Below are 18,730 nucleotides of genomic sequence, written 5' to 3'. Positions count from 1 at the left end.
GCAGGCTGGCAGAAATTGTGACCACAGAATATTTCAGGATGAATTGACTTGTGAACAAATAGCAGTTGGTGTTTTGGATGAAGATCAGATCAAGAGGTTATTGCAGAAGGTCAGGGGACATGAAGTTGGGGGTAGGGTGTTAGCGTGGATAGAGGATTGGTTGTCAAATAGGAGGCAGAGAGTGGGGGTCAATGGGTGCTATTCGGATTGGCGGTTGGTGACTAGTGGGGTGCCCCAGGGGTCGGTGCTGGGGCCTCAGCTATTTACCATTTATATAGATGATCTGGAGGAGGGAACCGAGTGCAGGGTGTCGAAATTTGCTGATGACACCAAGATTGGTGGAATGGCAAATTGTGCGGAGGGTGTGGAGAGTCTGCAGAAGGATCTAGATAGGCTGGGCGAATGGGCCAGGAAATGGCAAATGGAATTTAATGTTGGCAAGTGTGAAGTGGTCCACTTTGGTAGGAAGAATGGTAGGAAGGACTGTTACTTACGGGGCGAAAAACTGCAGCAGGCGACGGTGCAGAGGGACCTCGGGGTCCTTGTGCATGAGTCGCAAAAACCCAGCTTGCAGGTGCAGCAGGTGGTCAGGAAGGCGAATGGGATGCTGGCCTTCATAGCGAGGGGGATTGAATATAAAAGTAGGGAGGTCTTGCTGCAGCTGTATAGGGCATTGGTGAGGCCGCAGCTGGAGTACTGTGTGCAGTTTTGGGCGCCGCACCTGCGCAAGGATATTTTGGCCCTGGAGGGAGTGCAGAGGAGGTTTACTAGGCTGATACCGGAGTTGAGGGGATTGAGCTATGAGGAGAGGCTGAATAAACTAGGCTTGTACTCGTTAGAGTTTAGAAGAATGAGGGGAGATCTCATTGAGATGTATATGATGATGAATGGGATGGATAGGATAGAGGGGTCCCGCTCAAAAAAGACAGTAGGACTAGGGGGCACAGCCTCAAGATAAAGGGGAGGCGGTTTAGAACGGAGTTGAGGAGGAACTTCTTCACTCAAAGGGTGGTGAATCTCTGGAATTCTCTGCCCGTTGAAGTGGTGGAGGCTGCCTCGCTAAATATTTTTAAGAAGCGGGTTGATGGGTTCTTGATAAGAGAGGGGATTAAGGGTTATGGGGAGAGGGCGGGAAAGTGGAACTGAGCCACAACAGATCAGCCATGATCTTATTGAATGGCGGGGCAGGCTCGAAGGGCTAGATGGCCTACTCCTGCTCCTATTTCTTATGTAGTAATGTTCTTATCTCGAGCAGACAAGGGAAGATTTAAATCTAGTCAAGGTAGTACAAATTGCAAGACAAAATACAACATTTATGAATGGCAACGGTGAGGTTCCATGGAAAAGAATGAGCGAGACCATTGAGTATGTTGGCTATATGAGGAAAAGTTCACTACAACAGAAGCCTGCAAAAATGCGGAACAGTGCACCAACCTCCATCTTGAAATGCTTTCTTTGTGCAGAGAAACTGAGGACTCTGGGCTTCTAGTCGATGGAGTTTAGAATGATGAAGAGGGATCTCATTGAAACATGCAGAATAATGAAATACCTAGATAGAGGGGATGTGAGGAATATGTTTCAATTTGTAGGAGAGACTAAGATCCGATGGCACAGCTTCAGAGTAAAGTTGCAACCTTTTGAACCGAGTTGAGGAAGAATTTCTTCAGCTAGAAGGTGGTGAATCTATGGAATTCATTGCCACAGAAGGCAATGGAGAGGTAGAAAGGTTCTTGATTGGTAAGGGGATCAAAGGTTACAGGGAGAATGGGATTGAAAAACCTGGCAGCCATGATTGAATGGCAGAGCAGACTCATGGAACTGAATGGCCTAATTCTAATGCCCTTAAGAGAAGGAAATCTGCTTTCCTTACCTGGTCTGGCCTTCATGTGAGAACAGAACCACAGCAATGTGGTTGACTCAACTGCCCTCCAGGGGCAACTTGGGATGGGCAATAGATGATGGCCAGCCAGCAATGCCCATGTTCCACAAATGAATAAAATTCTGCTCCTATATCTTTTGGAAATAACCTGCACAGGCAGGAAGAAAGCCCAACAGGTCAAGCACAATTGGATATTTTAACACCATCAGCCCATTTAAAATGCTGACAACCTGCAAAAAGAAGCATAACATATTAAAACCAAGCTATATACAAGAAGCAGGCAACAGTGTTTTGCTATTGTCATTGGACTAGAAATCCAGAGACCCAGGATAATGCTCTGGGGGCCCAGTTTCAAATTCCACCATGACAGATGGTGAAATTTGAATTCAATAAAACATCTGGAATTCAAAGTCTTAACGATGACCATGAAACCATTGTCATTAAAAATAATCTGGTACTAATATCCTTTCGAAAAGGAAATTTGTCACTGTCACCTTTACCTGGTCTGGCCAAAAATGTGACTTCAGAACACAGCAATGTGATTGACTCTTAAATGCCCTCAGGGATGAACAATAACAGTTGGCCCAGTCGGTGATGCCCATATCCTGTGAACAAATAAAAAAAAAGTAAATGGAAGAACCACAGAGAAAGAAAATTCATTTCCTAAGGGAAGTAAATGAAACAGAAAATAAATATTGGATTATTAAATTTGAAGTGAATTGGCACAGGCAAGATTTTGTCTTGTCAGACAAAGTAAAGTGGCTTAAACACATTACACTACAGCCTTCATCTATAAAGTTACAGGGTCCAGTGGGACTACCCTGAAAATCATAGCAAAATTGAAGTACAAAGACAGAGAAATCATTGAACTTCTGTGTGTCATCCAGAATCAAGGATCATCTTTATTAGGCTTAAAATTGAAACTGATTGAAAAAGTTAATGAAGTTGCTGATGAGCATTGCACCAGTACATTCAGCAATGAATTTCCAAGATTATTTATAGGCTTGGGAAAACCAAGGATCATATTGCCAAAGACCTAATGCGAAACCAATTTGCCTTTTTATATCGAGACAGGTTCCTCACCTACTCTTGAACAAAATCATGCATAAAATTGAGAATATGCAAGGAGTTATCTCACCAGAAACCATGTCAACAAAATGGTGTTCAGAAATGATCACAATCCCAAAGCCAGACAGCTCAATTAGAATCTGTGTGGGTTTAGCTAAAGTAAACAAATCAGTGGAATGTGAAATCTACCTAATGCTCTCAGTGGTTGAAAGTCTTGCCAATCTCAGCAAGAGTACTCTATTCACTAAATTAGATGAAAACAGCAGATTTTGGCACTTGAATCTGGACAAAGAATCAAGATTGTTGACCGCTATTATGAGACCAATATTCATTATTACTTGAATAGATTATCTTTTAGAATGGCATTTGCTCCTGAAATTTTCCAGATAACAATATTTCAGACGCGAGAAGGCATGGAAATAGTAGTATGCCATATGAATGACATGAGAGTGGAGCATGAACAGAGCAGAGCAGGATGCAATCCTAACACCAAGTGAAAAATGCGAGTTTGTCAGAGCTGTAAGTAATTTTGAGGTCATGTACAAACCTCTGGAATAACAGTTGACTCACAAAAATTAAAAATAATCAGATTTTCCACAAGAGTTCCACTGACTATAATAGCAGCAGATGCATTGTATGTAGATCTGAGTGCTGCATTATTTCAAGTACAGGGATCAAGACAACAAAAATAGACTGGTTTTACTGTGCCTCAGGGTCACTACAGTCAAGAAAGAACCAATGGCAGCAACAGTGGCATTCATGAAATTCTTAAAGTGTGTGATGAGTTTATGGTTCAAAATCGAAGCAGACTTTCAGCCACAAGTCACACTTCTGAACATGGAAGTGATTGTGAAAATGTCCCCTAGAATCCAATGGCTCAGATTATGATTAATAACATAGGACTCTATAACACAGTATGTTCAGTGGAAGTACCAGCAACAGCAGATACACAATCAAGGATACCAACTGAAGAAACCAATCTAGAGGATTTACATTTCATCAAGGAGGTACAAGTGCATCTCTGATTACTCATCATCGCCCATCCACTGCAAAGAAGTTGCCGGCGACAAAACGAGCACAGCAGCAAGATGATGAATATGCCCAGATCAGAGAATGCTACTGGAAGGGGGGCCAGATTATACTCAATCCAGTAGAATGGCAGTAATTTGAACAGAAAAGGCACTTCACAATCATTGATGATCTGCTAGATTTTAATATCAGAACAGTCATTCAGAGAACACTTCACCTTGACATCCTTCAGACTTCATCAAGGGAAAGCAAAATGTTGAGCAAGAGCCAAGCCAACAGCCCAGTGGCCTGATGTTACCCATTCTGTGGAAGAAATGATTTCTAATTGTCTTATGTCTGCTGTGAACAACCATGTGGAAAAGAACTACTATCATCTTTTACTTCTTCATCAATGCTGTGGGAGCCCTGGGAAAGCAGTTATTTGATTTTAAAGACAATATGTTCCTTCCTGTCATTGATTACACAGGCAGGCATGCAGCAAGAGGCTGATCAGCCCAGGGAGAGAGCATGGGTATGAGACCAACAGAAGGAAAGCACAATAATCAAAAGAGCTCAAAAAAAGAGACTATACAGGATTGGGACAGACCAGGGAATTATATGGAGAAGCTATGGCAACTTAAATGTCCTTGGGAAGAAAGTCAATAGATTCTAATGGAAATAAAGATGAAGGAATAAGACAAAGCTGCCAAGGAGAAGAACACTGAAGCTGAACGAGGCAGAGGATGGAACATCCTCTACCTCAAAGAGATCAGAACAATACCAGAGATCTTGGTTGATGCACTAGGAGACTAACTCTGTGAAGTCTGAGATGTTGAGGTGGCAGATATATGAAGATGTATATAATGGGGCTCAAGATTTGTGGAGAGATGTAGAATAAAGCATTAACATCAGAAGCACTTGTATTTAGCTGTATATGAGGGTCTTTTCCGTATGGTTATAAAGGAGCTTAAGGGGTGAGGAACATGGCAGCATGGCCCATTTAAGGAACAGTTGATCATGGGTCACATGACATTTCTGGAGCCTGTCAGAAAGAAGCATGCCAATCTTAGTCTTTCGGGTGTTAGTATGTGAGTCCTGCTGTGTAGAGCCCAGGAGTCGGTGGGACTAGACCTGCATCTGTCTCAGCTTGTTTGTACACTGTTTTAACCATCATTCAATAAGTCAACGTTGTAATTCAAGGCTTCATTGTTGTATTATCTCACACCATAATACTGCACTTCTTCAAACAACAATTGATGTGCTGAATAAGATAACATTGTGATAAAATTCTAACCTGTTTCAGCAATTGATTTGGTATTTGGTTCTTGATTGCAGTAGTAATTTTGAAATACAACGAAGAACAAGATAAATTTCAGGCAAATTTTCCACACCAGTCCCCAATGTTACATGGATTCTCAAAAGTGTAACTAATAGCTTCTTGTTGCAAGTGAAAAATATGGTACTGTGACGGTTTGAAAAGAAGCTTTAAGGTCAGAGTTATTTTTGGATAATTGGTTCCTTGAGAGAATGGAGGATATGCAGTATGACGGTTACAGCAGAGGTTGAGCTGGGATCAGATCAGTGGACAGATAAAAGACATGGCATTTAAGGGTAGATGTGGCCCAGCACACAGTGCCAATTAGAATCTTTCTTGTGCAGGACGACAGTAGTTTTTTTTTAAACAAGACTTCAAACACAAACAAAATATGAATAACATTTGTTTTGATCTCTTAGACAGCATTTGTTTTCTTGCTGGTGCCAATAAATTGCCAATTAATAGGGATTTTGAAAGCATTAAATAATCTCAACAACAGCTGAAATAAATTACAAAATCCCCAGTAACTTTTCTGACTGTTGATTTTTCAATAATTATACATAATTGTTCCAAATTCTTAACTGTAATTTTACATTACCTTCATATTTGTTATTACTTCAATTAGTATTAGGAGGTTCTGAGATATTTTAGAGGATACACCCTATGTATCAGTGTAAAATTTAGGTTATGTTTCTTGAACAACATTAATGTTATTTGTGTTCCTGGCATTTCCTATACAGTATAAAAAGATTTTATGTATCAAATGATAGTTGATTTTATTTATCTCTCCCTTTGCTAAATTGGATAGACCGTTTCTTTAATAAACAAATTAGGCTTAATATTTTCTCACTGTTTTGGAAATGTTGCTTGTTCTCATCTAATAAAGGCCTTTGGATAGACAACGCTCATTAGGAAAAATGTGGTGATGCCAGCGTTTGACTGGGGTGGGCACAAGAAGCCTCACAACCCCAGGTTAAAGTCCAGCAGGTTTATTTGGTATCACAGGCTTCAAGAGCGCTGCTCCACAGTTACCTGATGAAGGAACAGTGTTCCAAAAGCTCATGATACCAAATGGACTTTAACTTGGTGTTGTGAGACTTCTTACTGTGCTCTTAGGAAAAGCATTATTAAATATTAGAATAGCTTTGGGCAGAAGAAGAAATCAAGTTTGGATTTATCAATCTTGTTATGAATTACACAAAGAAATACAGCAAGTCCTCCTTTTAAGTTGTTAGGTTTTAAGTGATTCTGCTTTAACTTTGATCAATTAATGAGACCCATATTCCTGTTTACCACTAAGAGCTCTGTTTTAAGACAGTTTCACTCTATGCCTGATTTTGGGCTAGATGTCCTGATCAAAGGCCTCTACCTGACTCTCCCTCTTGCAGCTGAACCTCCACCTTACTGCATCTTCAGCTTGTGGCTTACCTCTTGCAAGGCTGCTCTTCCTGCCTCTCAGCCACTTATGCTCATTGTGAGGGTTCGGGAGAAGGAAGCAGTGAGCAGGAGAGTCAGGGAGTGGAAGATTCAGTGAGAGGAAAGGTCCACAGAGACCTGGATGGTCAGGAAGCAGCAGAAGTTGTGAACCAAAGGATTGGCAATATTTGTCTGGGAGCAGGATGTGTGGCAAGTGGTTGGTTTGAAAAGTCGGATTGGTGGTGAGCAGGTGAGGGAGTGACTGGGAGGTAAATAAAAAGTCAGCATATTTCTTTCACATCTTAAAATTTATTTATTTTATCTAATTTCCCAATACTGGATTTTGCAAGATGAAGTATTATAGCTGACAGGGAAGGCTTTCGATGGAGTTTCACATTAGAGGCCATTAGCTAAGATTAGAGCTTATGGAATGGAAGATGAAGTATTGACCTAGTTAGGGCAGTAGAAAATAAAGAGCACAGATAATGTCCAAGACCTTGATTTGGAAGTAAGTGACTAGTGGTTTTCTAAAAGGATCTCTGTTGGAACCTCAATTATTTTCTATTTTTATTAGTGACTTAGATAACAAAATAGAAATCCTTGTATCCAAATTTTCCAATGTGAAATCTTGAGGGGCTAGTAAGTCATAAAGGCATGGGACTGTAAAATTAGTTCATTAAGTTCAACAAAATTATGACAGATTGATTTCAAAATAGATAAGTATGGGGTTAAACACCTTGAATCAAATAAGGATAGATTTGAATATTAATCAAATGGCAACAAGCTGAAAACAGTGGCAGTCCAAAGACATTTAATAATCCACTTACATAGATCACTAAAATGTCATACTCAGTTACCTAAAATAATCAAAAAGGCCCATGGAATAACAGCCTTTATAATTCATGGGCTGATGTTTCAGAGAAAGAAGTTCCATTGGATCTGAACAGAACCCTGAATAGACCACATCTGGAATACCATGTACAGTTCAGCACACCTCAGGATGCATTTGTTTTGGAAGGGGTACTTGCTAGATTCACTGAAACGTTACCAGCACTCCAGGGTTAGAAGATGAGAAAAGATTACATAAACTAGTTACATATTATTTCAAAAGTTGGAGGTTACAGTTGATTTTATTGGGAAACCAGTAATTTCTTTAATGTCCTAGAAAGAAATTAAGAGAGTAGACACATTCTTTTGCCACTGCTGAGAAATCTGTGACATAGAGACATAGTAAGAAGTCTGTCAACACCAGGTTAAAGTTCAACACGTTTAACAGCAAAAGCCACTAGCTTTCAGGCCTCTGACCCTTTGTCAGATGAGTGGAGAGTTCTGATCATAAACAGGGGATGTAAAGACATACACGCAGTTTACAGAATTCTGATCAGAATGCGAGTTTTTACAGCTAATCAAGTCTTAAAGGTGCAGACAATGTGAGTCGAGATAGCATTAAGCATAGGTTAAAGAGATGTGTATTGTCTCCAGACAGGACAGTAAGTGAGATGTTGCAAGCCCAGGCGAGTCATGGGGGTTACAAATAGTGTGACATGAATCCAAGATCCCGGTTGAGACCGTCCTCATGGGCGGAACTTAGCTATCAGTGTCTGCTCAGCAACTCTGTGCTGTTGTATGTCGTGAAGGCTGCCTTGGAGAACGCTTAACCGAAGATCAGAGGTCAAATGCCCATGACCGCTGAAGTATTCCCCAACAGGAAGAGAACAGTCTTGCCTGGTGACTGTCGAGCGATGTTCATTCATCTATTGTCGTAGCTTCTGCATGGTCTCCCCAATGTACCATGCCTCAGGACATTCTTTCCTGCAGCGTATCAGGTTGACAACGTTGGCCGAGTTGCAAGAGTATATACCATGTACCTGGTGGATGGTGTTCTCACATGAGATAATGGCATCCGTGTTGATGATCTGGCATGTCTTACAGAGGTTGCTGTGGCAGGGTTGTGTGGTGTTGCGGCCACTATTCTCCTGAAGGCTGGGTAGTTTGCTGCGGACAATGGTCTGTTTGAGGTTGTGCGGTTGTTTGAAGGCAAGAAGTGGGGGTGTGGGGATGGCCTTGGCGAGATGTTCATCTTCATCAATGACATGTTGAAGACTCCGGAGAAGATGTTGCAGCTTCTCTGCTCCGAGGGAAGTACTGGATGACAAAGGGTACTCTGTCCATTGTGTCCCGTGTTTGTCTTCTGAGGAGGTCGATGCAATTTTTGGCTGTGGTGTGTTGCAACTGTCGATTGATGAGTCGAGCATCATATCCTGTTCTATGAGGGCATCTTTCAGCATCTGGAGATGTCTGTTGCGATCCTCCTCATCTGAGCAGATCCTGTGTATACGGAGGACATATTCATAGGGGATGGCTTCTTTAACATGTTTAGGGTGGAAGCTGGAGAAGTGGAGCATCATGAGGTTATCCGTGGGTTTGAGGTATAGTGAGGTACTGAAGTGACCGTCCTTAATGGAGATGCGTGTGTCCAAAAATGCAACCGATTCTGGAGAGTAGTCCGTGGTGAGTGGGATGGAACTTGTTGATATCATCATATAGTTGTTTTAGTGATTGTTCACCATGAGTCCAAAGGAAGAAAATGTCATTCATGTATCTCGTGTATAGCATCAGTTGAAGGTCCTGTGCAGTGAAGAAATCTTGTTTGAACCTTCAGCTGTTGCTCATCTATTGCTCACCTGAAGAATGCAGAAGGAAATTGGATTGCATCGAGAGCGTGTCTTCAGCTCCTTGGACATCCAAAGCCTTCTAATGCAAATTTCAGGCAAATTGGTACAAAGCAATTATGTCCAAAAGGCTGCTTACATCTGCAAACCATGATCCTATACTAGTTGTAGGATCACTTGTCTAAGCCCTCACACTGTACTTGTTTTTGTATATAATGTATATGCCCATTGTTATTTCTAAATTTTGAAACTGGGCCTTGGCTGAACAAGATGTCTGTCTGTAACCCCAAAACAAAAGAAGCTAGCTTGCGGCTTTGGGGAAAAGTCACACCTCGTTATCTCTAAGGCGCTACGGTTGAATACCTGGGGACTGCTTTGCCAAACATCAAAGAGAGGGCTATGAAAGCACAAGCATTTGATAACCCAGGCTTGCCTGCAGTAGACAGAAGGCCCATCATGCATCCCTTTCATCTCATAATGGCTGGGACATTTAGCAGTCTTTGAGATCCAGCTGAATTCCAGATGATGGTTACAGATCCTTTGTTGAAGACATCGTGACGGGATGAGGATCATGTAACATGGGCCTCTGGCTTGTTGGATAAGTAATATTGCCTCACTCAGTCTGTTCTTTTATATCTGACTAGCAGCCACATAAAACAGAGCTCCGTCCTGGTTGAATACACAAACCCCTTCTACATTGTTTCTGTTGGAAATACTATGCCATCATCTGCAAGACTGATTCCTGTGAAGTCAACACCACTGGAAAGGTGAATTCTCCAACATTAGTTTTCAGCCGTTGACCTTTGTGAATGAATACCTCATTGGATTTTGATTCTGGACTTTGGAACTCACATGAACCATTGTTTATTTTCTCTGCATTCTCTGTACTGTAACACCATATTTTCTCTACTTACCTCTTTATTGCGCGAGTGTGGAGGGGCTGTTGCAAACCCCCTTTTCCACATTTTGAATGTGTGTAATAAATCCAACCCTTTCAGTTCATCCTATCTCTGGTTTGCTATGGAGTTATTAGAAACTTGGATAGCACAAAAACTGAGGGGTTATGGAAATATGCCATTGCTTATAAAGAGGGAAACAAACTAAAACACCTTTGTGCCATGGATGATGGATGATGAGAGGAGAACTTAATGCTTTTAAATTAATCCTTTCCTGTCCATAACATGTGGATAACTTTGAGTTGAAAATGTGCAGCATGTGAACTCAGTGCACTCCTAGCAGTTGTGCCAGGCAGTGAGAGGCCCAGTCAGTGGTCCTTAAATCGATCATTGCAGGTTTCGTCAGAAATGTTCTGGAACTTTGTTGGGCAGAATTTTTCTGTGAAGCCAGGAGTAGCAAGAATGTTTTCTTAATCCCACAAAAGAAAAGTCCCACTGTCCACCACTCAATGGGTTCCCCTCTCATGATGCATCTCTTCCCTTTGTCCAAGGCCACCTTGCAACATGTCTTGCTGGATCAGCTCACCCACGGAGGAAGCTGAAAATCACCCTTATTCTCTTAAGGGTATCAGTTGTTCATACATTTTGATATGTAGCTTACAATTCAGCAACAGCAAATTCACAATTTTTTTCCACTGAACACAGCATGTCTTCAATCCCAAGGAGAAGGATGATTGTGTAAGGTGTAATGAATACAGAACCAAGTTTCCAAAACAATACCGAAACATTCTGTTGACTTTATTAAAGAAATAAAACTGAAATGACAGGCTGCTGCTGTAGAGAATATTTTCTTATAGAATTCAGTTGTATAAAGGCTACAAAGGAGCGGGCTTAAGCATTGTCTTGATGTACACTGTTTAGTTTGATTTACACTGATTGCATAGTTCTAGATCATTGTCTTTGTACAATACAACAGCATCATCCTGAAAATTGCACTGGGAATATCATGCAGCATCTATACTAAATAGTGCCTACTCTATGGGCCAGAATATTGTGTTCCACTCTATACAGTGCTTGAAGATGGCTTAAAATTGCTTTAAACCTTCCTATTAATCATGACAAAGTCTACTGTAGCTACCCAGGATTCAGTATAAATGATATTCTTTATTTATGAATACAGTTATGACCTGGTTTGGGACCAGTAATTTCCTTCATAAAGTAGCAATTTAAAACACAGTTTCTTACTAAGAGAACAAATCCAATATATTTCACGGATTTAAACAAAAATAAAACTACTGTACAAGAATCAACAAATTAAACAGTAAATAATACCTATCTTTTCAAAGTTCCCAGAATTAGCATGAGGTAATGGTAAATTAATAGGCAGACTAGTCAAGTACACCAGCTGCACATTTAAAGCTGCAAATCCAACCAAGATAGATCCCCTGAATTTTCTTAGCAACTCAGCTAGACATCAGTGATCGTCGTGAGTCATAAAATTCTCTTAAGCTTTGTCTTCCTCATGAGGGATTTTAGGTCCTCCTTTAAGGATGTAGTCTCTGATTTCCCTTTGACAGCTGCTCCAACTCAGACTGTTGCAACAATTGCTCACTGCCCAACACTTGATCTCTTTCTCTGAGTCCAAATCTCATGAGATTTACAAGGCTGCATCCCAACATCTAAGCACTGACATAACCTGAGCTCTTTCTGCACTGATCAGAACACCGACACCCACAAGCTTTTCCTTGCCCCCAATTCTCAGCTTCATAGAGTAGACAATCACTATTTCCTGCAGGCGCTAAACAGACATCACTTCAGATTTACTGAACTGACACTGCTACCTGGCTGCACTGAGCTAATGGCAGTCACTGCTCTCAGCTTCACTGAACAATTACTTTCCATCAGCCTTGCACCCTCACTGTCTCCACAGCAGCTCTGAACCTCACTCAACTGCTCGCCTGCTGTTTTTCCAGCCTTGACTAATCTCATCAAATGCGTCCATTTTTGTGTTGAAATCCTGGCAGCTTGTTCATTCTTTTCATGCCATCTCCCCAAGTCCCATCAATGGAAACTGAACATACAGCACTGAAGCCAGACCCAGGATGGGTTGGGAATTGTAGTCCTTAGCCTTTACCCCAAAAACTCACTGACCCAAACTAAAAATAGATTGCCTCACAAGACAAAGCAATAATGGAATAAATCAATGTGAACCTGACACTTAACATATGAAAAACACCTCAGTACCAAACAAAGGTTATGTAACTGTGACAGCCTTTGACCTGGAATCAGTACAATAAGGAAAATGTGTTATTTCATACACCTATGGAATTTGTAATTGCTTCTGAGTATGCTTGAAGACAACTTCTAAGAGTTGGGATCAATTGTACCTTTGCTAGACAATAAGAAATAATGGTCTATTTCACTTGGTGACTCTTGACCTGGAAGTAATATAAACAGGAATGAAGTAAAGATAGGGATACCATGTGTGGCTGACATTAAGGAGATTTACAAGCAGAGGAGCTAAAGTGTGACGACAAAACAGACACAAACGGAAATAGGAACACAGAATTCTTGTGAGGAGATGATGCAAATCACTCTTGAGAGGAGGTCAGATTTTCTGTTTGGCACAAAAGGAGACAGTTTCTTGGAGCCAATGAGTAAACTGACTCTCAAGGTCTCAAACCTGGAAAACTGAATGAATGTAGTTCAGAAATATTAAAGAGCTAGATGTTTTATCAGAAGTGGCCAAACTGTCAACAAAGGTGTTATAAGATTCATGGAAGTGAGCTTTGCTGAGACTCTTGAAAATTGAAGGTGTAAGATGTTTTTGGATAGGGCTCCTGACCAATCCTCCCTGAATAAGAACAGTATATCGTGGAACTGTGTATCTACATGGTGCAACGTATCTTTGAGAAGTGATAAGAATGTTAGGGTTGCATAGGACATATTTTTGTTGTATCAGCTACCTAAAGTGAAAGTTACATTTTTATCTGAAGGGCTGTTTGCCTGCTGATAGATATGCAATTTACTTTGGTTCTGATTCATAAACTAAGAGCTGTAGAAAGTGAAACCTTGTTTGATAACTTCTTTACATGGGGTAGTTGAGTAAATTTGGTTATTTTGGTTTATGGTTTCTTCATGGAATGTAGCACGTTATTTGGCAAATGCGTACACAAGAGACAAAGAAAGTGATGCCTCAATATGAAAATCTTATTAAATAGACAATTGAAATTACAAAATGCATTGTGTGATGAATGATTGTGGTGCAACGCTATAGTGAGAGTTCTAACTCTTAAAGTTCTAAGGGAATTTGAATACTTTTCAAAAATGTGTGCATGTATCTAGAAAGAGAACACTGAAGGTTAATGTAATCAGAAAAACTATTCATCCGCATTTGTGCATTGCTATTATTATGGTATTGGAAATGCATTATGGAATTTCAGAAAGTCAGTCCCAGTGACCAGTTACACTGCAAGTTTACGGTCTATCTAGAAGATGAGAGGAAGTGTGCCTGGGCCCAGAGAATCATAGAAGCCCTACAGTGAAGAAGGAGGTCATTTAGCCCATCAAGTCTGCATCAACCACAATCCCACCCAGGCACTCTTCCCATAACCCCACATATTTACCCTCGAAATCCTCCAGACACTAGAGTCAACTTAACATGGCCAATCAACCCAACCTGCACATCTTCGGACTGCGGGAGGAAACCAGAACACCTGGAGGCAACCCACGCAGACACGGGGACAATGTGCAAACTCCACACAGACAGTGACCCGAGGCCAGAATTAAACCCGAGTCCCTGGCACTGTGAGGCAGCAGCGCTAACCACTGTGTCACTATGCCGCCCTGCACTGTGTCACCATGCTGCCATGGGGAAGGGTAGAATAAGAGAAGGATTTATCCAATAGGATACATGAAGCTTGAAGAAAAGGGACGTGTAAGGGAACAGGGAAGTGGAGGAAGAGGGAAAAATGGAACCAGCTAGAAATATGAAGAAGGGAGAACCAGAAGCGGAGAAACAAAAAGGAATGTGAGAAGTCTATTAATGGAAAGTTGAACTGAAAATGTCCATTTAGAAGAGGCAGAAGGGCATCAGAAAAGACTATCAGTGAGTTGGGATGAGGGAGAAGGCATTCAATCTTTAAAACTCATTTCAAGGATTGCAGTGTGTTCTCCAGCCATTGCTCCATTGGTATTCCACTCAAATTTCCTAAAAGATGTTTTCTGTGCTTCAGAAACACAAGGGGGATGAATAGTTCCAGAAATATTACCTGAATGTTTTTGTTGACAGTACTTTTCAATAATATTTCACCAATATGTCCGCTTCTGTGCTCTTGCTATAGCCATTAAATTGCAGGAAAAATAATGGGTATTACATGATACACACCATGATCACTGCATTAAAATCAATTTACGGAAAAGTAGAAATACGTCACAAGGTTTGAGCCAGCATGAAATGCTTTGCACTGATCCACTGTTTGCCTTGCTAAAACCAAGAAACTTAGCATCTTGCCACAAACCTCCCCAATATGTGTCGTTGGCTTTGTGCCATTAATATAAACAAATCTTAGCGCACCCTTTAGGCATGGTAAGTCATGTCATGTGGACCAAGTTAACACATGATTTAAGGGCCTGATATTATGTTGAACCTTGGAGGCCTAAAACGGACAATTAAACAGAAACAGCAGGCAGTAAATTGTGTTAAGGGTTTTACATTTTCTTAATTTTTCCTGTCTGTCATGTTTTTCTTCAGAATTAATGGCACTTGCCATGTGATGTGCCTGCCCAGCAACATCTGGACTTTTTAATTTGTGTGATCAACAAAGAAAATGCAGATCCTTGTGAACAATCGTAAACTGCATGTCACTGTGATTTATTTTGCTTTCAATATTTCATGACCTCAAGGTTGGAATGTTCTTTCAGGGTCTCAAAATTCAAAATGTTATTGTCTTACAATTTGTACCCTGGGGTTTCCTCTATAAGTTTATGATCACATTTTATGAAGAATCAGTATAATTTTATTTGGAACACTCATGCTAAATGGAATATCCAAAAGCTAGTCCTTTGATGAGGCACTTGTGTTTATTCAGATGGAGCAAGCTGAAGAGTTGAATTCTGAATTTCGATAGTTATTGCTTTCTTCTGCCACATGATTGTTTTCCCTTTTTTCCCCCTAGCATCAGCTCCTGATTTTTCAATGAGTCCCTTGAAGAAATTAATACCTGTTCGCATGGGTAGTGAGGTCATCATTGAATGTAACCCAAAAGCTTCGCCAAGAGCAACCTTCACTTGGATGAAGGGAAATGAGATTCTGCAAGAAAATGAAAGGTAATTTTTTGAATGCAATGTGTCTTATAATCCTAATAGCTGTTTGGATTGTGAAATTCCTCAAGTTGATGCAAAGAATGCTTAATTGGATTGATACAGTAAGAAGTCTCACAACACAAGGTTAAAGTCCAACAGATGTATTTGTTTGCACATTCCAACCATTATTTTATAAATTGAGTTTGTGTCTTTATATGACCTGTTTGTGAATTGAACTCCCACTCAGCTGATGAAGGAGCAGCACTCTGAAAGTTTGTGGCTGGTGCTATCAAATAAACCTGTTAGACTTTAACCTGGTGTTGTGAGACTTCTTACTGTGCTTACCCCAGTCCAACGCTGACATCTCCACATCATGGGATTGATGATGGGGCTTGTTTTTGTAACTTGCCCTTTTTTGAACAAATTCTCCACTTGGTCCATTACAGTAAACATGAGACTACAAGGATGGTTTTGCTGACCAATTTAGTTAGCATATATATGTGAACACTCCACTACTTCATAGCATGGTACAAACGGATGTACATTTTGTTCCATATTTTGTCACTGGATATTAATATCCATATTATGAAATAAAACTGATGACTTTGCAACAGAAAAGTGATCTATCTTCTATGTGCGCTTATCAATTATTCCACATGGTAGTGTAGAGTGCATAATTGAGCGTAGTGTTTCTTTGTGTTGGTGGAGCATTAGATTGTAAAATATAAATGGCAAGTTCAGAAGAATAGGTAATGGTTTAAATATTTTTTATTTGCTTGGGATTTTCCACACAGTTAGTGCTGGTGCTGCCTTCTGGAGGACTATCTTTTCTGATCTGTTTTCCCCATTGGCTCCATTACGTTTTGGCAAGGAGTCCTTTGTGAGATACAAGATAGAAGCAAGCCAAGATGATAATAAAACAGTGAGCTGGTGATTGATTTAAGCTGTCATAAAACCACGTACTGTGGATGTGAAATTGCTTTTAGGCTGAATATGGATGATTAAGTATATTTTATCTTGTAATTAAAGAGCAAGTCAGGATTAAAGAGTGAGGAATGCAGAAATAGTAGCACTGCTTATTAAGAATAAATAATTTAGGTGGACAGAAGTTAAATAGAAAAGGGGTAGGGATGCTTGCTTATCTTATTTATTATATGTTTTTCTTTAATTGTCATGCCTGTTTCATTTGACTGTTTTGTGATCTTTATAGTGTTTAATTTTGTGCAGAATGCAATATCAGCAATTGCTGGGAATGGAAAAATCATATCACATGAGTCAAGATAAACAAATCCATCAGTTGTACACCATAAAATAAGCAATTTTTTGGTTCAGCAAATTATTTAATATTATTTTATATTACTTGTGTTACATAAATTACTGATGTAATGGTTATGGGCAATTAAAATAATTCTTCCACAGTGAAGTAAGCATAATTCTTGCCTTAAATAATTAAGAAATCTATTCCTGGAGCTGAAAGTGAATAATAGATGAGATTACTACAAAATATTATTTGTCTTAGTCAACTTGGCAGGTGATCAGGTAGTTCAGCTGGTGCAACACTTGACCTTACCAGGGTGTTGTGAGTCCTCCCACCCAAGGCTGCTTGTCAGTCAAGCTTGCTTGCTTTTAGTGGGTAAGTTGTATTTCTTCATGGCTGCACCTCTAGGTGGAGCGTCAAGTGAAACAAAATTGTGCCATCTCAGGAGAAAACAAAATTGATACAGTTCAACTTGCCCCACTCCCTCTTGTGGCAGACGACCATAGTGTTGCAATGATCGAAGTCAAATAAACCACACTATTCCTTGCCTGAATAGAAGATGCAATAGTCAAAGGTTGGGACTCAATAATATTTTCTTTCACTGTCAATTTTACTGCATTTTCTTGCTAAATTAGATGTTTAAAGACAATGCACAATGTTTTAACAGTTCACTACCACATTAATTTTATCTTCTTGGATAAAACAAGATGGTAGAAGTTTAAAAGATATAAAAGCAGATCATTCTACTTCCACGAGTATGTGTTCAAAGCACATCTACCAGTAGCATTGTTTTATGAATATTTCACTGTTAAGAATTAAGTTGATGCTTTTCCTGTTGAGCAAAAGATTCCAGTGTTGAAAAACAAATATTAAATGATCATTACTTTGTCAGTTTTCATTTCAAGGTCAATATAAAGTTATGCACGCACTAAGTGTCAGCCATGGTATTTCTTCAGGTGTAAAAATAATGAGATTGAAATTTCACTGTGTGATACTAGTGATCAAGACGTTGGTAAGGAATTCCTTCTTCCGCTCCTTTGAACAGGGTTAGGACCTTCATTAAATTAGCAAGCAGAAATAATGCATTTGATTAGTTGTACCACCCAGTGTAATTCCAAGCTTGCTGTTTGTACAAGTAGAATATTTTTGCTATGTTCTGCAAATTTATTTAATTATTAACCTGCCAAACAAATACAAATTAATGAAGCCCAATGAAATAGCGAGCAAAATGCTTGGAAGTTGTGTTGCATCAAAAAAATCCTGAAACCAGGAATTGAATATTCATGAATATAATAAAAAGAAACACAATATATTATTGCAAACAAAACTTTTAATAATAGATCCTATGTTGATATCAATATTTGTTTGGTGTGCTGAGGACATATTAACTTTTATTTCTGAAAGTATGATGGAAAATGTTCACATCCTTAGTATAATGCATTTTGAGAGCGTATATACAAAAGGTAGTTAAAGACAGAGGGCATGATCTTATCGGCTTGCCATGCCAGTGGCTTGGCAAGGTGAGCTGGTAAGATAGGGTGAGGGACGAAAAATGAGCCCGGCTTCTCGCCTCTCTCGATCTTCCTGGCACTGTTTTGCCAGCAAAATCAGCCTCGCATCCAGAAAGGGCAAGGGGTTGATTTCAATATTAATGACATGAGTTACATGTTGGAGGGTTGGGGGGTGTGGGGGGTGGGGGGGTGTTGTGCAGTGCGGTGCAGTGCAGTGCAGTACAGTAGCAGGAGACCTCCCAGAATACTATGTATTTACAGGGAGATCAGGGCACCTGCAGACTGGCCTCTCTAGAACTCAGCAGCTGGCTTCACAGGCGAGCTGAGGCTGCTGTTATGCACAGTGTGCCAGAAATCCACATTGCTTACCTCGCTGAAAAAATCTACTATTTGTTTGCCCATT

At 40.1% G+C, this 18,730-nt stretch overlaps 1 protein-coding gene across 7 annotated transcripts in view; it reads left to right on the top strand.

The window, feature by feature from the left end:
* Positions 1 to 18,730, top strand: part of LOC145339265 (contactin-4-like) — a 2,278,868-nt gene that overhangs the window by 1,754,079 nt on the left and 506,059 nt on the right. For all 7 annotated transcript variants that reach the window (XM_080183699.1, XM_080183724.1, XM_080183676.1 and 4 more), the window contains one exon: positions 15,432 to 15,582. In XM_080183699.1, the coding sequence (XP_080039825.1) occupies positions 15,432 to 15,582 (151 nt within the window). The remainder of the gene's footprint in view (positions 1 to 15,431; positions 15,583 to 18,730) is intronic.

Source organism: Carcharhinus amblyrhynchos, chromosome 3, assembly GCF_965287045.1.
Source record: "Carcharhinus amblyrhynchos chromosome 3, sCarAmb.v2.hapA, whole genome shotgun sequence".
Lineage (NCBI taxonomy): Eukaryota > Metazoa > Chordata > Chondrichthyes > Carcharhiniformes > Carcharhinidae > Carcharhinus > Carcharhinus amblyrhynchos.
This window is presented reverse-complemented; position numbering and strand designations above follow the sequence as displayed.